Genomic DNA, 21,150 nt, shown 5'->3' on the forward strand with positions numbered 1-21,150 from the left:
ACCAAATAAAACTACTAGAAATGAAAAATATAATAAATGAAAATAGAAATTTGGTATAGGTTAAACAGAAAATTATACAAACCTCAGAAGATAATCAAGGAACCAGAAAAACTAAAGAAATTACTCAGAACACAGCACAGAGAGAAAAAATAACAGAAAATATAAAAAACAAGAATTTCAGGGCTTCCCTGGTGGCACAGTGGTTGCGGGTCCGCCTGCCGATGCAGGGGACGCAGGTTCGTGCCCCGGTCTGGGAGGATCCCACATGCCGCAGAGCGGCTGGGCCCGTGAGCCATGGCCGCTGGGCCTGCGCGTCCGGAGCCTGTTGCTCCGTGGCGGGAGAGGCTGCAACGGTGAGAGGCCCGCGTACCGCAAAAAAAAAAAAAAAAAAAAAAAAGAATTTCAGAGACATGAAAAAAATCTAACAGAAAGACTTATCAGAGATGCAAAAGGAGAGAACAAGAAGAATGGAGAAAAACTATAATTAAAAGTGGCTGAAATTTCTTCAGATTTTAAGAAATATATGATTCTGAGTAGAATAAAGTGAAATCCACATGAAAGACAAAGAGCTGATCTTAGAAGCAACCAGAGAGAAAAAACATAGAAATGAGAAAAAACATAGAAATGATAGCTTCAAAACACTAGAGAGACTATCTTGTCCTAAAGTGAGCAAAGATTTACTAAGCAGAACACAAAAAGTACTAACCATTTAAGAAGATAAAAAAGTTAACCAGACTATATTAAAATTAAGAACTATGCTCTTCAAAAGACAAACTGAGTGAAAAAGTAACGGAGTAGGAGACAACATTTCCTATAGACATATCCAAAAAAGGATTCATATCCAGAATATATTAAGGAAACCTAGAGAGATAATCTAATAGAAGACATATTTAAATGGAAAAATATTTATGAAAATATGCTCAATTTCCTAAGTTAGACAAACGCAAATTAAAATAAAATGTGGCTCTAATAAACATGGAAAAATACCAAGTACTGGTGAGCTGCGAGCAAGCAGAATTTGCATACACACCTGGTAGAAATACAAATTGGCACAACTGTTTTATAAAACTATTTGGTAGTATATAGTGAGGCTGAACATATGAATACCCTATTACCCAGCAATTACATTCCCAGGTATACATACTGAATGAAAATCCATACACATGTTCATTCACCAAAGCACATGTACTAGAATATTCAAGCAGGGCTCTTAACGATTGCCAAAAATTGAAAACTATCCAAATGCCCACCAAGAGTAAAATGGATGAAGTGTGGCATATTCACACAATGCAATACTCAGAATAAAAAAATATCCAGCTCCCAACAAGGTAAATAACACAACGTCTGGCAATCAATCAAGCATGCAAATAGGCAGGAAAACACAAGCCAAAATGAGAATACTCAACCAAACAAAAGTGAACCCAAACTAACACAAATGCTAGAATTAGCAAACAAGTACATTGAAACAGGTATTACAATATTACATATGTTCAAAAAGATAAGTAGAAGATTAAGTAAGGAAGGAAGATAAGTAAGGAAGATTTTTTTTTAATGGAACTTTCAGATATATAAACTACAATGTCCAGGATGAAAAATATACTGACTAGGATTTATGGCAGATTAGACATTGCTGAGGAAAAGATCAAAAGATTAGTGAACTTGAAGACACAGCAATAGGAACTATCCAAATTAAAACGCAGAGAGGAAAAAGAATTTTTTTAAAAAATAAAAGCACATCCGTGAGATGTGGCACAATTTCATTCATGCTAATATATGTTCAATTGGAGACCCAGAAGGAGAGGGAAGAGAGGGGAAGACAGAAAAAATATCTGAAGACAAAATGGCTGAAAAAATTCAAAATTGGTGAAAACTATGAAACAACCGATTCAAGAAATTCAACAAAACCCAAGCACAAGAAACATGAAGAAAACTATACTTCACATCATAATCAAATTGTTCCAAACTAGTGATAAAAAAAAATCTTAAAAGTAGTCAAGAAAAAAAAGCCACATTATGTACACAGAAAGATAAGGATGACCTCAGATTTCTCCCTGGAAACAAAATAAACAAAAAGATAGCAGGGCAACATCTTTAAAGCTACTGAAAGAAAAAAAATAATCAACCCAAAATTCTATACCCAGCAAAAATATCTTTCAAAAATGAAAGCAAAACCCTTTTTCAGAGACACAGAAGCTGAAGGAGTATATCACCCGCACACCTTGCACTATAAGAAATGTTAAAATAAGTCTTTCAAGCAGGAAAATAATGGATTTTAGCAGATGGAAATATGGATTCACACAAAGGAATGAAGAACACCAAAAATGGTAACTATATGAGCAAGTATATTATTTTTCTTATTACTTAAATCTCTTTAAGTAATTGACTTAAGTAATTGACATTGACTGTTTAAACAAAAATAATAACAATGTATTATGGCATGTATAAGATACAAATAAATAAAATGTATGACACCAGTAGCATAAAGACCAGGAGGAGGGAAGTGAAGTACACTACTCTAAGGTTCTTATACTATATGTGAGCTGGTATAATATCATTGAAGGTAGACTGTGATAAGTTAAAGATATACCCTAAAACCTTAAAGTAACCCAGTAAAATAACACAATAAAAAGTTACAGCTAATCAGCCAACAAAGAGATAAAATAGAAATCAAAAAATATTCAATCTGAAAGAAGGTAGAAAAAGAGGAAAAGGGAACAAAGAGCAGATTTAACAAATAGAAACCAAATAGTGAGATAACAGACAAACCTAACTATATCAATAATCATATAAAATGTGAATACAGGCATACCTTGTTTTTGTTCTTCACTTTATTGTGCTTTGCAAATACTGCATTTTTTACAAATTGAAGGTTTGTGGTAACCCTGTGTTGTCAGATGATGATTAGCATTTTTTAGCCATAAAATATTTTTTAATTAAGGTACATATATTATTTTTTTAGACATAATGCTATTGTATACTTAATAGACTATAATACAATATAAACATAACTTTGATATGTACTGGGAAACCAAAAAATTTGTGCAACTTACTTTATTGAAATATTTGCTTTATTGCAGTGGTCTGAAACCAAACCCACACTATCTCCGAGGTTTGCCTGTAGTCTAAACAACTTAATTAAAAGGCAGAGATTATCAGATTGTATAAAAAAGCAAGACCCAGCGATTTACTTCCTACAGGAAACAAACTTTAAATATAAAGAAAATAGATTAAGTGTAAAAGAACATAAAAAGATATACCATATAACCCTAAGCAAAAGAAAGCTTAATATCAGACAAAGTAGATTTCAGACCAAAAAAATATCACCAGGAATAAAGAAGGGTTTTATAATTATAAAGGGGTCAATTCATTAACTGACCATAACAACTCTAAATGTTAATGTACCCAATAACAAAGCTTCAAAATTGAAGAAGCAAAAACTGATAGAATTGCAAGGAGAAATAAACAAATCCACAATTATAGTCAGAGATGTCAATATCCCTCTCATAAAAATTGGTAGAACAAGTAGGACAGAGCAAGAATAGAGAAGACTTGAACTCAACCAACTTGACCTAACTGCCCTTATAGAACATTCCAGTAACAATACATATTCTTCTCAAGCACACAAAGAACATTTACCAAGTTATACCATATTTAGACCATAAAGCAAGTCTCAATAACTTCAAAGAGATTAAAGTCATAAAAACATTTTCTCTGACCACAATGGAATTAAATTAAAAATCAATAACAGAACGAGATCTGGAAATTTTCCAAATTAAGTAATATACCTATAAATAATTGATTGCATCCTGCACACCCTTTCTTACTAAATGGCAAAAGTCATGTTTCAAAAAATTCCAAATTGTGGGATCTTATTTCCACAACATTTGGGCATAATCTTGGCAACATGTAGAATAACGAAGATCCCTGAAAATAGTAAAGATAGTACAAGAACCAAGAGCACGCAAAGGAAGACCCCTTGATACCTTACTTTCATGCCCTTTATGTCCTATAAAAACATCCCTAGGCAAAGCTCCACCCTGGGCTGGTTTCAGTGCAGAAAAAACTTTTATTATTTTCTAGCCTCTGCGCTACCCTCTCTACTTCTTAAAAAGCTTTTTTTCCCCCTTTTTTCCACGCACTATTTTGGGGTTTTTTTGTCCATAGCTTAGAATCATTGTCTATAGATGCTCCTCAGCCCCAAAATTAGGAAGGAGAGAGCCTTATCTCTGTTATTCATGTTAAATCCTTTGGGTCCCTAAGACAGAACTGGTATACTAGAGATAACCACAGATACAGTTTTTCCTTAATGGTCTCTGGGCCCATCATGTCCTGAACCACCTAAGAGAAAATCTGGTGGAGACTGACCAATGCACAGTAAATCTAAAAAGCTGTGAGTACATAATGGCACACAGAGAGAAAAGGTTAGCATTAAAATATTTCAAATGCGATAAACAGAATATTATATTTCTGTTGAAGCTATAAAGAAAGTCATGACAAAACAGGGCAATAACCTTAGGACAAGTGTTATGAAATAGAAATTCACCAAAGTCATACCATAATTATAGGATTAATAAACCTTTACATAATATGGGTTTGTATACCCACAATAGGAGAAATAATAAAGAAAATTAGCCCCCCATAATCAATAGACCTTTATGTCATATATTTCAAAAGTTTTAAAACTTCATTAACAACAAAAAAATCCTTAATACGTGACTTCCACCATGTCATAATCCCTTTGTTTTTCTGAACAAATATTCTAATTCCCTTTTACCTTATCTTGATTATTATGACTCCTCTTATTTTCAAAATGTATATTTAAATCTCTTTTCAAATGTGTATTTGATCTTATTCAGTGTTATTTATCCTGTTTTCAGAATTATACTTGACTCACTAAAATTTGTATGCTTTTAAGTACAAGGGCCTCCCCCTCTCTGAGGATACCAAAAAATTCCTAGAAAGGTGTAAGAAGGTGGTTTGGGGTTAACTCATTAGAAAAGAGAATCTATAAAGTGGATGATAAGAACAGAAATACGATATTCTTCTGGCTAATGATTCATTCCCTTCATTCTGCATGTAGATATTTTTAAACATGAAAAGTCGTATTTCAAAAGCTTCTGAGAATACAGTCTTATTTCTACAAAAATACAAGAATGTACTATTACACACTATTTAAAAAGGCAAAGCCAAAGCAAACTAAATGTCTAACAATAGTAGAATGAATAATTTGTGGTAATTCATACAATGGAATATTATACAGCAGTAAAAATAAACTAGAACCTACACATAACATGGACAAATCTTTTTTTTTTTACATCTTTATTGGAGCATAATTGCTTTACAATGGTGTGTTAGTTTCTGCTTTATAACAAAGTGAATCAGTTATACATATACATATGTTCCCATATCTCTTCCCTCTTGTGTCTCCCTCCCTCCCTCCCTCCCTATCCCACCCCTCTAGGTGGTCACAAAGCACCGAGCTGATCTCCCTGTGCTATGTGGCTGCTTCCCACTAGCTATCTATTTTACGTTTGGTAGTGTATATATGTCCATGCCACTCTCCCACTTTGTCACAGCTTACCCTTCCCCCTCCCCATATCCTCAAGTCCATTCTCTAGTAGGTCTGTGTCTTTATTCCTGAACACAGACAAATCTTAAAAACACAACCTTAAAAGCCATAAGCAAGGCACAGAAGCAAAACATAGTTCATTTTCATTTTCAAAAAGGTCAAAAATAGGAAACACTAAATTCCACCACTTTAGGATAGTAGAGTTTTTTGGCATGGGAAGGACTACAGTTGGATAGAAGCACAAGGAGATTAAAACTTATTCATAATGTTGTACTTCTCTTGTCTAATAAAATTTCATTACTATTCTTGAAAGTGTATACACAAGGCTTTTGCCTTCTCTGTATATGAGTAATTCATAATTTTAAAAATGTAAAGATTTTAAATAATATAAAATTATTAAAATAATAAAAATTCATATTCATAATAAAGAAAACAAAGAAGAAAAAGTCCTTCTTCCACTGGATTCTGCCATATCTGCAATATGTCTTATCATGGTACTAAGATAGGCACTTGTTACTATAGGAGAGGTAGGTGAAAATAAGACCAATATGCTGAGATTAGCAGAGTAGGAAGATGGACAGAACATGGGTCCTTGATGATGTCACACAGGCACTGATTAACCAACCTAGAGCCATTCCTATGTCAGGACTTCCGCTTATGAATGATAATAAATACCCTTACTGCTTTTAAGCTATTTTGAAATGGACTTTCTGCTTATTTGATCCAATCACATCCTTTCTAATTTGGTCTCTGTTTATAAGAACCTATACTTCTGTTTTATCATGAATATCATAATGAAATTAATAATTTTGTAATTATTTGTTTAATGTCTCTCATCTACTGGACTGTAAGCTCCTTGAGTGTAAGTACTGTGCCTGCAATACTTTCAGCAGTAACCCCAGTGCCTGGCACGTAACAGGCTCTTAATAAATACTTTTGGAATGAATGAATAACCTTATTCATCTAATCCACTAGTAGCACATACTTGTTTCCAATATTTTTTGTTATTTCAACAAATTTACAATAAACATCCTTGTACAAGTGTTCTACACATATACAGAGAACTTCTCTGGGGTAAATACTTAAAGGTAGAATTGCTAGATACTAAGTTTATATATTATCAATTTTTCTAAGTACTTTCAAATTCATGAAGAGGTTGTACCAAGTTGCCTCCCATCGGCAGTGTTTGCGTTCCTGTTTCTTCACAACCTTGCTAAAATTTGATATCATGAAGCTTTAAAATTTTTGCAAATTTGACAACTAAGAAACAGTATCTCATTTTAATTTGCACTCCCTTTATTACTGTGGTGAACATTTTCTTATGTTTGGCCACTCAAGTTTCTACTTTAAAAGCACGTGTTCATTCCTTGGCTCATTTTTTTTTGAATTTTTCATATTATTTTGTAGTTTCGTATTATTTTGGAGACTAATCCTTTGTCCAAGATATAGATGAAGAGATAACAGATGGACAGATAGATCTTCAATGTACGCACACATACACACACACACACACACATACATATACCAATACAGAGAGAGAGAAAAAGAGAATGAGAGAGCATATACAAATATCTTCTCTCTCTGTCTTGTTTCTAAACTTTTTTATGGTGTCTTTCGTGATGCAGATTTTTAAATTTTTATTTGGTCAAATACATCAATATTTTCCTATATAGGCTGTGTTTTTATGTTTTATAAAAGCAGTTCTTCTCTACCCTGATATCATAACCAATAAATCTTTAAAAGAATATGCTTTGGGGAATTCCCTGGTGGCGCAGTGGTTAAGAATCCATCTGCTAATGCAGGGCACACAGGTTCAATCCCTGGTCTGGGAAGTTCCCACATGCCACGGAGCAACTAAGCCCATGTGCCACAACTACTGAGCCTGTGCTCTAGAGCCCACGAGCCACAATGTCGTGCCACAACTACTGAAACCCGCGTGCCCTAGAGCTCACGTGCCATAACTACTGAGCCCACGCACTGCAACTACTGAAGCCCGTGTGCGATAGGGTCTGCATACCACAGCTACTGAGCCTGCATGCTGCAACTACTGAAGCCTGTGCACCACAACAAGAGAAGCCACCGCAATGAGAAGCCCGCACACCACAACAAAGAGTAGTCCCTGCTCGTCGCAACTCGAGAAACCCCGTGCATCGCAATGAAGACCCAATATAGCCAAATAAATAGAATACACTTTGGCTTTCATGCATAACAAAGAGCCACACTCAGTAAATGCAGGTGAGCTGCTGTTAATTTTACTGCTTTTACTTTTCTATCCTTACCACTCCAGTGAAACTGATCTCTCAAAAGTCATCAGCAATTTCTCATTGACAAATCCTACAGCCTCTAATCAGGTTTTTTCCTGCTTAACCTCTTTTGAGCATTAGGCACTTTGTCCCAACTTTTCTCCTGAAAATCTCTTTCCTTCAGTCTCTATGATAAAATACTATCATGGGTTTTGTCCTATATATTGCCTACTCCTTCTCAATTTCATTCACTGATTCTTCTTCATCAGTAGATCCTTAAAGATGAATATTCTCCACCTATACTTTCCATCAATGTGACCTTATTCATTAGCCTCAAATGAAACTGAAAATAACTAGCCAACCAATTCTAAACCACCTACTTCATTCAGACTGTTTACTTCTGAACGGCCTACTTCAAACACTACATGTCCCTGCAAAATCCACGCTTCCTCTAGTATATCACATTTGGTTACTAACACTACCTATAATCCAAGATAGTAGTCTTTAAGTATTCTTTATCTTCTCTCTCTCATGACCTCAAATCCAATCATTTGTCAGATGCTATGGTGTCTACCTTAAAATATCTCAAGTCAATCCTCTCCATTTCCACTGCCCTATATCAGAGTCATCCTATCTTGCCTGATAACTGAGTTCCAATGGTTCTTCTACATTGCTATCAGTTATTTTTCTAAAGCATGTATTTAGTTATGATTATCATATGCTCATTCTGGGCAAGATCAATGTCCTAGCTAGCATGTTCTCAATACATGATCACTGAAAATAATTAAATGAATTCTGGTATTTTGTTGTTCAAAAACCTAGGATAATAATAACCATTGTAGTTAAGAAGCTGGGTACACCACCCCCTATCTCTCTGATAACTTAGAAAATTTGCTTGAACCAAAAATTCTGTGACATGTAGAAGTTCAAGCTAGCCCCCCAGATTTCTGTTAATTCTACACAGCTTAAACTCTCTTGGTTCCTCCCCTCCCTCTTCTAACTCCTACAATGATATGAGATGCCTTTTTCATTCCAGATGCCAAATCCACCCCCTTTCCAAAAGAACTTTTCCTACACCAAGCATTTCATAAACTTACCTGACTTTACTGAAGACCAGAGCACATCAAGGAAACTTCTCAGTGGACATGCAGAATCCAACCATCTTTCTGGCTCGCTCTCCTTTCTCCCTCCCGAGCCCCATACCCTTGTCTTTCCCTGTATCCCGACTCTTAGTCCAAAACAAAACAGTCTTCTATTTGTCTCATTTGTATCTCCTATATCATTTACTTTTCATCTCTTGAGTTGAGGACCCCCAAGAATCCATTTACTGCTCAAAGTATTTCTTCCAAAAAATATATAATGCTATCCTTAAAAAGAATTCTAATAACTTTTTCTCACATTCCTTTTATCATGAATAATAATATCATTTAGAATGCTTACATGTACGAGGCATATCACTAAACGCCTACGAAATAGGTATCATTAATACTTAGGGAAATTACATAACTTGCCAAAAATAACAACTAATCAGCAAAAAGAACCAAAATTCAAACCCACATATGTCTCATCCCAAAGCCCATACTCTCCTCTGCCTGTAAACAAATGACCTAACTCTTCAGCACAGCATTCAAGATGCTCCTCCATAATTTGATCCTTTTCATAATTCTCTCCCACCATAGTTACACTGGACACTTCTGTTTCCTATATATACTGTCTAACATCTCAGTGCTATTGCTTTCATCATGCCATTCTATTTACCTAAAATGCATGCCTTCTTTATCCATCAACTTCCTACTCATCTTTCAAGAATACTGTGAGGACTCAATGAGTTAATACATGTAAACTACTTAAAAATCCTGTCTGGCATATTATAAATACTCAATAAATGTCAGCTGTTACTATTACAAACCATTTAGGCTTTAGACAATTGCTGATGTGACCAAAAAAGATCAACCAAAAAATGAATACAAGCCTTGATAATCACATACTGTCACATACATACTTCCCCTCTCCTCTCTCTCACACACACACAAACACACACAAAACACACACACTCATACATACAAAATACCAAGCAAAGACATATAGTACAAAGAATGCCAGTATTAAAATGAAACATAGTCTTGGTTTAAAATTCAACTCTGTCATCTAATACCTGTGTGATTTTGGACAAATTATTTAACTTCTCTAAACTCTGGCTTTCAAACACATAGGATAGGGACACTTAAATCTACCTTGTAGGCTTGTTGTGAGAATTAAAGACATTTCCCAAAGAGTTTAGCATGATGCTTGACACATAGTAGGCACTCAATAGGGGACATAAATTATTAAAAGAAAATATATGATAATTATAGAAAGGATGAACATATATGAAAATTCAGAAACATCAAATACAGTAAATAATTCCAGAAATTGGAGCATCCTTAAGAATTGTAAAACTTACCATTTTTTATGTTAACTAACGTGATACTTTAAATTATTATCATATACTTTAAAATTATCATCAGAGAACTTGATAAAGAATATTAAGATATTGATTCAAATAATATTTACTTAGCACTCATATGGTAAGTCCAAAATTATGAGGGATATAACAAATGGTGTATGACGGTATGAACTTTATTTTCAAGGAATTCACAAGAAACCCAAACCATATGGCAGTATTTTATGTGTTACATAAAATACAGGTTTTTAAAAGATATATTCCAAAACACAGGCATAAAAAGTAGAATGGCGGTTGCCAGGGGCTGAAGGGAAGGGAGGAATGAGGAGTTATTGTTTAATGGGTACAGAATTTCAGTGTTACAAGATGAAGAGTTCTACAGATGAATGGTGATGATGGTAGCACAACATTATGAATGTATTTAATACCACTGAACCGTACACTTAAAAATGACTAAGATGGTAAATTTTGATATGTGTATTTTACCACAATAAAAATAACTGGAAGTAAAAAACAAAAAGAAATATGTCAGAAGTAGGTTAATCTGGAAATAAAATAATGAAAACAATTACACAATGAATTTCTACAAAGATTTTTAAATGGATTACAAATTTAGCACTTACCTTCATATTTAAAATGGTAACACTTTCCAAGCAATAATACAGGGGAATTTCTACTAAAATATGTCTTTGTTTTCAACACCCAACCTAAATGAGAAAAAGAGAAAAACAGTTTTGCAATTAAAGGATTTCAGACTAAAAGTTCAGCAGCATTTTCTTTTACTTAATTTCAAATCACCAATTCTCAATTATGGATGTGCATTTTTTACAAGTGTAGCAAAAGTATTTTGACAATGAACTGAAAATACAGGCCACTTATGCTACTTTCAAATAAAGCAAAGTATTTTAACCACATTCTGCCCACTTAAAGAACATGGCAGAGAAAAAATTTTAGTTTTAATTTATTTTCAAACAGATCACAATGTTCTTATGGTATAAAAATTAAAAGGTACAAATTCTACTCCAGTTTCCCTGACACCAACCTCTTTTCCCAAAGGCAACAAATTTTACCAATTTCTTATATCTTCTTCCATTTTAGATATTTTAAAGGTTTAAAGTATTTGAATATTCCAGTGAAGTAATTTAGGGAAAAGATCACACAGTACACTAATGCTTATGATAAAAGTGGATCTCTGAAGTTTCCTAGGGAAATCTGTTTTTACCCCATCATTTCAGCCAAATGAGGATTTCTTAAAGTGATGTATAAAGCTTTCAGACATTTTCATCTCAATTTTCCACCTTCCAATCCCCAATCCTCAACTCTTAGTTGCAAACTCTAATTCTTCCAATTTTCTTCCTACTAAACTGTCTATATCTAAAAGGAACTATCCTTTTGGTTTTTTACGATGCCATTAATAGTTCTCAATTTCCTAAGAAAAGCCATTACATTCCTGAATATTCCTAAGTGTATGAAATTTCTGAGTGCTAATGGCAGACTTAAAAGCAGCTCCTAAAATGCAAGTACATATAAATAAAAAGAATCTGAAATTGGGAGTTAAGAGACTTAGGTCTAGTCTTAAGCAGGCCAACATTTATATTTAACAGAGTTGTTACAAAATTTTAAATGAGTGATTTTTATGAAAGTGCTCCCTTAAGTACTATAATACAAATAAGCATAAAGAACAAGTAAATTAAAATATGTATTTATAATAAAAATCATGCAAGTATCTGAGTTTGGTAGTGAAAAATAAAGAATGGAGGGACTTCCCCGGTACTGCAGTGGTTAAGAATCTGCCTGCCAATGCAGGGGACACAAGTTTGATCCCTGGTCCAGGAAGATCCCACATGCTGTGCAGCAACTAAGCATGTGCACCACAACTACTGAGCCTGTGCTCCAGAGCCCGCGAGCCACAAAACTGAGCCCGCGTGCCACAACTACTGAAGCCCGCGCACCCTGGAGCCTGCGCACTGCAACTACTGAGCCCACATGCCACAACTACTGAAGCCCGCATGCTCTAGGGCTCGCGTGCCACAACTACTGAGCCTGCATGCTGCAACTACTGAAGCCTAGAGCCCGTGCTCCGCACCAAGAGAAGCCACTGCAAGTGAGAAGCCCAAGCACCACAATGAAGACCCAACACAGCCTAAAAAAAAAGAAAGAATGGAAAGTCAAATACAGTAATCAGGCTTTGGATTACTGCAATACTCCCCCAAAATGGCTTATCTGTAATCAGTTTTTCCCCACTCTAGCATATGCCACATATCCCTGCCAAATTAATCTCCCTGTGGCTCAGCTTTGATTAGGTAACTTGTCTGCTCAAAAACCATCCTCAATGATTCATTACCTAACAGATTTATAATGAACTTCTCTGTGATACTAAAGACTTTCCACAATATGATACAAATTACCTTTACAGCCATCTTTTCCACTACTTCTCATCTATACTCAAAGTGGGCTTTACTATTTGGTTCATACTATTCCATAACAAAAATATCCTCCCCAATATCAGCCCATTTAAATCCACTTAAATCTTCTTCTTCTGACTCAAACACACACTTCTAAGACATCTTTTCCTTTTCCCACCTATCTCTCATTCTCTTCTCTGAACTCCAATGGGAAAATAGTATTTACTTACCATCTATTTTACACTAGGAACTAAGCTAGGTGCTTTACAGACATTGTTTCATAGGAGTATTATTAGTACCATAGGAGTATTTTTAGTACCATACGAGAATGATTCTAATCCCCAAAATGATAACAATCCCCTCTCCCCAAAAGGCAGTATTTCCAAAGCAAATCCTAAGAACTTCATAAAAACAACCTCAAAAACTAACAAACAAAAAACTTTTAAGGAGGAACTTCTCTCTTTCTCCCTATGCTTTACCCTCTACCTGTATACCCTCTTACCAGTCACCAGTCCTTCCGAAAGAAAAGAAAGGTGAATCTGACAAGTCAGAGCCTGAGGCTCTACAACGATCTACATTTTACACGAGCAATGAGTTATAGTGCACACAGCAGGCAGAAGTTGTCTCTTAATGGCTAGGCTAGAATTGACATAGCTTCATTTCTAACTCATTCTATTGGTTGATATGAGACACAAGCCAGCCCAGATTCATATGAGAAAAGAGACAACACAAGATGTGATTCACTGAGGACCGTCTTTGGAGCCTAGCTACCATAAACAAAATGTTACCAAAAAACCGATAGTCCATTAAGTTAGCAATCTGAAAATCACAAGTCAGGCTTTAAAAGATGCAAACAAGCCAAAGAGCATAGAAATAGTAGAGATAATAATGATTTTCTGGAGGAACAGAAACACCCAGAAGGATGATTTACTTCTTAATATTTTAAAAAGGAAATCAAGTTTACATACCTCATAAAGACATGTAAATGTGGGGGGGGGAAGCAAAAATGAAACATTTTTGAAAAGAAAGTAAGGTCCAGTTTTGTTAAGTGCTATGCCATTTCTAGTTCCATCTTTATATAATAATATTGACATTGATAAAAAGTATTCCTAAATTATGTTCAGTGTATTCAGAGAACAGCAAGAATAGGGAGCAAGGGAGGCTGGGTTTGAATACAAGGTTCAAGACTTACCTAGATATATGACCTTGAATATGTCACCTAATCTCAGTTTTCTAATTTGCAAAAAAAGAATACCTTAGAAACATATTAGATTTAAATCTCAGAAAGATATCTAACTCAGAAAGATGAAATTTAAATGAGAAGGTACATAAACTACAACATACTAGTGGGTGCTCAATCGATTTTAATCCTTCTTAAACCATCCATACTACACAAACTCTAAACAATGAAAATACATTCAACATTTTAGAATAATTTTCACCAATAAAAATAAAACTAAAATACTACTCTATAACTTAAAACTATCTAGAACATGTAGTTACCCTGAACAATCTGTTCTTCAGAGATTAGGGATTACCATAATCTTATGATGTCCACTTAAATATCTAGATAGGGAAAGCTACACATATGTAAATAATAGGTTAAATAACAATTCCTAGGTCACTCCTGAAATGTGTTGAGTACCTGTATGACAATGTTCAGACCTTATAAATGAAATCTTCACATAACCTATCCATCAGATTAAATGGTTGAAAAAGAACACAAGCCTCTGTTTGCAGATGACATGATTTACACACAGAAAATCCTAAAGAATCCAAAAAAATTATTAGAATAAAAGAGATTATCAAGTTTACAAGATACAAGATCAAATCACAAAAATCAATTGTATTTCTATATACTAGCAATGAAGAGTCTAAATGAAATGAAGAAAATTCATTTTAAAATAGCATTGAAAACAATGAAATACTTAGGAATAACTTTAACAAAAGAAGTGCCAAGACTTGCACACAGAAAACTACAAAACATCATTGAAAGAAATTAAAGACCTAAATAAATGGAAAGACATCCCATGTCCATGGATTGGAAGACTTAATATGGCAATACTCTGTTAATATGCCAATACTCTGAAAATTGATCTACAGATTTCACTAAAATCTATATAAAAATCCCAGCTGGATTTCTTGCAGAAATTGATAAGAGGATCAAAAATTCATATGGAAAATGCATGGAATCCAGAACAGTCAAACAATCTTGGAAAAGAAGAACAAAGTTGGAGGAATCATACTTTCCAATTTCAAATTTTACAAACAGCTAAAGTAATCAAGAGAATGTTCTACTAGCATAAGAACAAACATACAGATTAATGGAATAGAATTGAGAGTCCAGAAATCAACCCTTACATCTATGGTCAACTGATTTTAGATAAGTGTGGCAAGACCAGTCAATGGAGAAAGAATATTCTTTTAAACAAATGGTGCTGAGACCAGATAGCCACTTACAAAGAATAACGTGGAACCTCTACCTCACATCATATGCAAAAATTAACCTGAAATGGATCAAAGACCTAAATATAAGAGCTAAAAAGATAAAAACTCTTTAAAGAATAGGTGCAAATCTTCATGACCTTGATTTAAGCAACAGTTTCGTAAATACAACATCAAAAGCACAAGCAACAAAGGGAAAAAAAATAGGTAAACTGGACCTCATCAAAAAGTAAAAGTTTTATGCTTCAATGGACACTATGAAGAAAGTGAAAAGACAATCCAAGAATGGGAGAAAATATTTGCAAATCATGTATCTGCTGAGGGATTTTTATCTAGAATATATAAAGAACTCTTACAACTCAGTAATAAAAAGACAACCCAATTTTAAAACATGCAAAAGATTTGAATGGACATTTCTTGAAAGAATATATACAAATTGCTAACAAATACATAAAAAGAAGATTAACTTCATATGTTCATCAGGGAAATGCAAATCAAACTCACAGTGAGATACTTCACATTCACTAGAATGGGTCTAATTAAAAAGATAGATATTAACAAGTTTTGCTGACGATGTGGAGAAATTCAAACCCTCAAACATTTCTGGTAGGAATGTATAATGGTGCAAACAGTTTGGAAAACAGTTTGGTAGTTCCTTAAAAAGTTAAACTTAGGGTAAACATATGATCCAGCAATTCTACTCCTAGGTATATACCCAAGAGAACTGAAAACATATGTTTACACAAAAACTTGTATACAATATTCATAGCAGCATTATTCATATAGCCAAAAAGTGGAAACCACCCAAACATCTATCAACTAACGAGTGGGTAAAGAAAATGTGATATATCCATACAATGAAATATTATTCAGCCGTATAAGAGAATGAAGTACTGATATATACATGCTACAACATGAATTAACTTTCAAAACGTTATGTCAAGTGAAAGGAGTCAAAAACAAAAGGCCACAAGTTATATGATACCATTTATATGAAATGTCCAGAATAGGCAAATCCAGAGAGGCAAAAAGTAGACTGGTGGATGCCAGGGATTGGAGAGAGGTGGGGAGGAATAGGGAGTAGTTGCTAATGGGTACAAGGTAGCCTTTGGGGGTGATGAAAATGTTCTGGAATTAGATAGTGATGATGGTTGTACATTCCTGTGAGCGTACTAAAAACCACTGAATCATACACTTTAAAAAGGTGAATTTTAGTAGTATATGATTTAAATCTCAATTTTTCAAAAAATTAATGTCTATAATCTTCAAAATACAATGTCAAGTTATTATCAAGTTTTAACTGCCTAAATAGCTAGCTGGCCATGACTTCCAGTGAACCAGAAACCAACAGCCAATTGTGTTTTACTTGAATTTGCACTGTTAAGGGGTTTTACTAAATTTTATCATTCCTATCTTATGGATATGAACTTCTTCCGGTTGAAACTGGTTCTGCTGAGTATTTCTCCATCTTTGAAGGATTTTTCATCTCCAATTTGTTTCTAGTCTTAAGTGGGCTTCAAAACCACCATATGATCCTTATTGGATTTGTATGCAAATCAAGAGTAACTAAGTTATAGAAACAAGGATCTGAGTGTGTTCCTAGAAGAAAGTCATACGCATCAGCATGTGAACTTTAAATGGTCTGCTTTGTGTGTTCAGAGGTCTATTTTGCTTGCTTCCTGGTTCATACATGAGGTTGCCTGATGCTGAGTCTGAAAACCTGAGGTATTATCATCACCTGAATAAATTCTATCTTCTTTGGAATTTTCTTTTTTAAAGGACCACATGATATGCCTGAGTTTTTAAGTAATGTTTATGATGGTATTTGGCTCTTTCTTCAGGTAGTATTCTTATCTACATTCCTTACAGAAATATTTCATTCAAAGAGAATCTCAACAATTGTCAGTGACTTAATACAGGAGATAATACATGTTTTCAAATATTTCTTTGGATTTATACAGTTTTCAAATCTTGATACTTACTATATTTCATGTTGTTCCAAGCAGATATAAACTTAGTTTTCAGCTTGTCAACTTCATCTGTTCCTGTGGCCTCCATATTCAGATTCTAAAGAAAAAGCCATCACTTGATTGCATTCTTCTGTAAGTTTAGACTTTTGTTCTGACATAAAGAAAAGAAGTTAAAGAAAAATAAGTAATGAGTACGTATTATATGGTGCACTATCTGCTAAAGTTACTTAAGTGATTAAATACAACTTGAATTGGAAATGAGCAAACCAATTTTTCATTTTACAGAACAGAATACAATATATTCTATAAATATTTTAATTACAAAATATATTTTATTGTTGTATATTTTATATACAATAAAAATTATCACACAAAACCAAACAATAAACTCCCCCAGACACTCACAATTAAGAACAATAACTTAGTAACACAAGTCAGTTTTGGTGAGACTATTCAAGACTTGTTTCATTTGTAATCAGAGAGTGTGATTTGAAATCATATAAGAAGGGGCAACTATCTTCAGAATGGAGGCTTCCACTTATATTGATTAAGTCACTACTTTCATATAAAACCTAGTTTTTTTTTTAATTAAGGCATTTCCTATATTTCCAATACATCCTTGCTTCCTACTGCAGCACTTTTTAAAAAATCAAATGGCTTAAATTTACAAGACAATGTTTTCTTACTTTAAAATAATAAATGTAGCTTATAAGTATTTAACTTACTTGAGGGAAAATTGAGATACGTGATATGTAATCTGAAAGACAAACAAATTATAACTGAAAATGTTTGAGCTTATTTGAAATAATTCACAGACAGTTTTCTTTTCAAGAAAAGAATGCTACACAGAACATTATCCTTTCAGGGTTATAAATATCAACTCAAAGGTATTGATATATTTGTTTCTCTGACAATAGGCATTCCATTTTATAATATGTATTAGAAGTTACTAATTATACATTATAACTGTGACAGATGAAAGCATGGTCCACTGGAAGAATTTAAAAAGCCAATGCAACTAAGAACTGAATCCAAAAAAGTGGCATGAGATGTGGCTATTGGGTTAGCCAGTGGCCAGAGCACACAGGGCCTTGTAGACCATGTTAAGGGTTTTGTTCTTTATCCAAAGAGCAACTGGTTCCAAACAGGAATATCAGAATCAGATTCTGTGGGTTTGTTTGGTTTTTTTGACTCCAACACAGAGAACAGATTGAAAAGGGACAAGAGTAAAGGGTGAAAGTTTACTACTATTGTATAGGATGAGGAGAGAGATGGTAGCTTGGACTAGAGCAGTGGAGATGGAGAGAAATGGACATATGAAGAAACGTCAAGAAATCATTAGGTCTCGGTGAGAAAATGGATGTGAAAGGTGAGAAAGAGGAATATGTCAAAGATACACCCAGGTTTCTGGCTTGTGAAATTAAATAGTTGGTGCCAATCACTTAAATAGGGAACATTAAATTAGGGGGACTTCCCTGGTGGCTCAGTGGTTAAGAATCCGCCTGCCAAAGCCGGGGACACGGTTCAATCCCTGGTCCAGGAAGATCCCACATGCCGCGGAGCAACTAAGTCCATGCACCACAACTACTGAGCCTGCACTCTAGAGCCCAGAAGCCACAACTACTGAGCCCATGTGCCACAACTACTGAAGCCCACGCACCTAGAGCCTATGCTCCACAACAAGAGAAGCCATGGCAATGAGAAGCCTGCACACTGCAACGAACAATAGCCCCCACCCACCACAACTAGAGAAAGCCTGTGTGCAGCAAAGAAGACCCAACACAGCCAAAACTAAATAAAATTTTTAAAAAAATTATTTTAAAAAATAGGGAACATTAGGAGAAGGGCAGGTTAGAGGGAGAAGATCATGAATTGGATTTATGTGGAGTTTGAGATGGCTCTGAGATATAGTAGGGAATCATTCATTTTTATTTAATCACTCGATAAATTATTGCCAGGCACTGTTCTAGGTAGTGCAGATATAGCTTAGGGCAAAGGAAGTAAAATACTTGCTTTCATGACGCTTACATTCTAGACATTCTAGAGAGGCCAACAAGGCAGTTGGATATATAGCTCTGGAGCTCAAAGGTGAGGTTTGGGTGAGAGCTATAAATTTGAGAATTGTTGATATACAAACGAAGAGTTAGAGCTATAAACATGTTTCTCAAGGATTCTGCCTCATCCATGATGGCACCCCAGCCTTGAGGATGATATTCAAAGCCCTTCATGAAATTACATCTGCCCACTTACTCAGCTTTCTCTCTTGCCACTCCCTCACATGCACTATATACTAAAGCCATTTTTAATATTAATATTAAAGCTTCCTAAACTTGACATGCTAATACCTCCATGCCTTTGGATGTGCTCTTCCCTCCACCTACAATGCCTTCCTGCTCACCCTCACTTTTTGACTGTCTTATTATCATGAGTCCCTAAGACCCAGCTTAAGTTTCTCCTCCTCTGGTGAGATTAGTACAATTTTTACCCCCCTCCCAACCTCAAACTAAGACAGAAGCCCCTCTTCTTAGCTCCTTAGGAGCCTATGTCTTCCTCTATCACAGCACTCATCACACTGTATTGTAATAACTTGCTTCTTACCTGCCTCTTACACCAGACAGTAAACTTTTCAAATGTCCTTAAGTTCTGCCTGGCACACAATTGTTTCTCAAAATGTTTATTAAATGAATCAGTGAACTGATAAATTATGCAAAATAAGCAGTAGTCTTACCTGCTGTAATTAGAATTCTTTGACAACTAGAATAAAGAAAAAAATTTCCTCCCAAACGTGCATTATTTAACAAAATTTGGAAAAGCGAGGAGAAAAGTTTATAAAATGTGTGATTATATATAGTGCATCCACATGATGGGTTATATATCCATTAAAAATGCTTACAAAGAGTCTGTGAAAATGGGGAAACACTATGCAAAATCTAAAACTTTATGTATCACACAATACTATCTGGGGGCTGAGGGGGAGGTGAAGGAGTGAAAAAAAGTATACCAAATTGCTAACAATAGTTTCCCTGACAAATTGCGTATGGCTACTTTTTTTTTATCACTATTGCTCACCTTTTCCAAATCTTATACAAAGAACACACGTAATTTTTAGAATTTAAAAAGTTTATTTTTAGGGACTTCCCTGGTGGTCCAGTGGTTAAGACTCCGAGCTCCCAATGCAGGGGGCCCTGGTTCTATCCCTGGTCAGGGAACTAGATCCCACATGCTGCAACTAAGACCCCACATGACGCAACTAAAGATCCCACATGCCACAACTAAAAAGATCCCGAATGCCACAACGAAGATCCCATGTGCCACAACTAAGATGAAGCACAGCCAAATGAGTGAATATTAGAAAACATATATAAAGTTTATTTTTAAAAAGCCACCAACCATGAATCTTCTAAATACAAAATGTTTAAAATAAGAGAATGTAAGGAACTTCCATACTGTTCTCCATGTGGCTGCACCAATTTATATTCCCACCAACAGTGCAGGAGGGTCCATTCTTCTCCACACCCTCTCCAGCGTTTAATGTTTGTAGACTTTTGGATGATGGCCATTCTAACCAGTGCGATGTGATACCTCGCAGTTTTGATTTGCATTTCTCTAATAATTAGCAATGTCAAACATCTTTTCATGTGCCTTTTGGCTATCTGTATGTCTTCTTTACAGAAATATCTATTTAGGTTTTCTGCCCATTTTTTGATTGGGTTATTTGTTTTTTTTATATTGAGCTGTATGAGCTATTTGTATATTTTAGAGATTAATCCCTTGTCAGTCACATAATTTGCAAATATTTTCTCCCAATCTGTAGGTTGTTTTTTCATTTTGTTTATGGTTTCCTTTGCTGTGCATATACTTTGATTTAATTAGATCCCGTTTGTTTCTTTTTGTTTTTATCTCCATTACTCTAGGAGACAAATCCAAAAAGATATTGCGATTTATGTCAAAAAGTGTTCTGCCTATGTTTTGGGGGTTTTTTTGTTTTGTTTTGTTTTATTTTATTTTTTGGCTGAATTGGGTTTTTGTTGCTGCACGTGGGCTTTCTCTAGTTGTGGCAAGTGGGGGCTACTCT

At 34.8% G+C, this 21,150-nt stretch overlaps 1 protein-coding gene across 2 annotated transcripts in view; it reads right to left on the reverse strand.

Moving 5' to 3' along the window:
• ATG4C (autophagy related 4C cysteine peptidase) overlaps positions 1–21,150 on the reverse strand; it is a 90,158-nt gene that overhangs the window by 47,627 nt on the left and 21,381 nt on the right. The window contains exons 2-3 of one of the 2 annotated variants that reach the window (XM_060142556.1): positions 17,088–17,226; positions 10,879–10,962 (exon numbers count right to left, since the gene is read on the reverse strand). In XM_060142556.1, the coding sequence (XP_059998539.1) occupies positions 10,879–10,962; positions 17,088–17,163 (160 nt within the window). In that variant the 5' untranslated portion in view covers positions 17,164–17,226. The remainder of the gene's footprint in view (positions 1–10,878; positions 10,963–17,087; positions 17,227–21,150) is intronic. The other variant, XM_060142558.1, reaches the window with a different exon arrangement.

Source organism: Lagenorhynchus albirostris, chromosome 2, assembly GCF_949774975.1.
Source record: "Lagenorhynchus albirostris chromosome 2, mLagAlb1.1, whole genome shotgun sequence".
In the NCBI taxonomy this organism is placed as follows: domain Eukaryota; kingdom Metazoa; phylum Chordata; class Mammalia; order Artiodactyla; family Delphinidae; genus Lagenorhynchus; species Lagenorhynchus albirostris.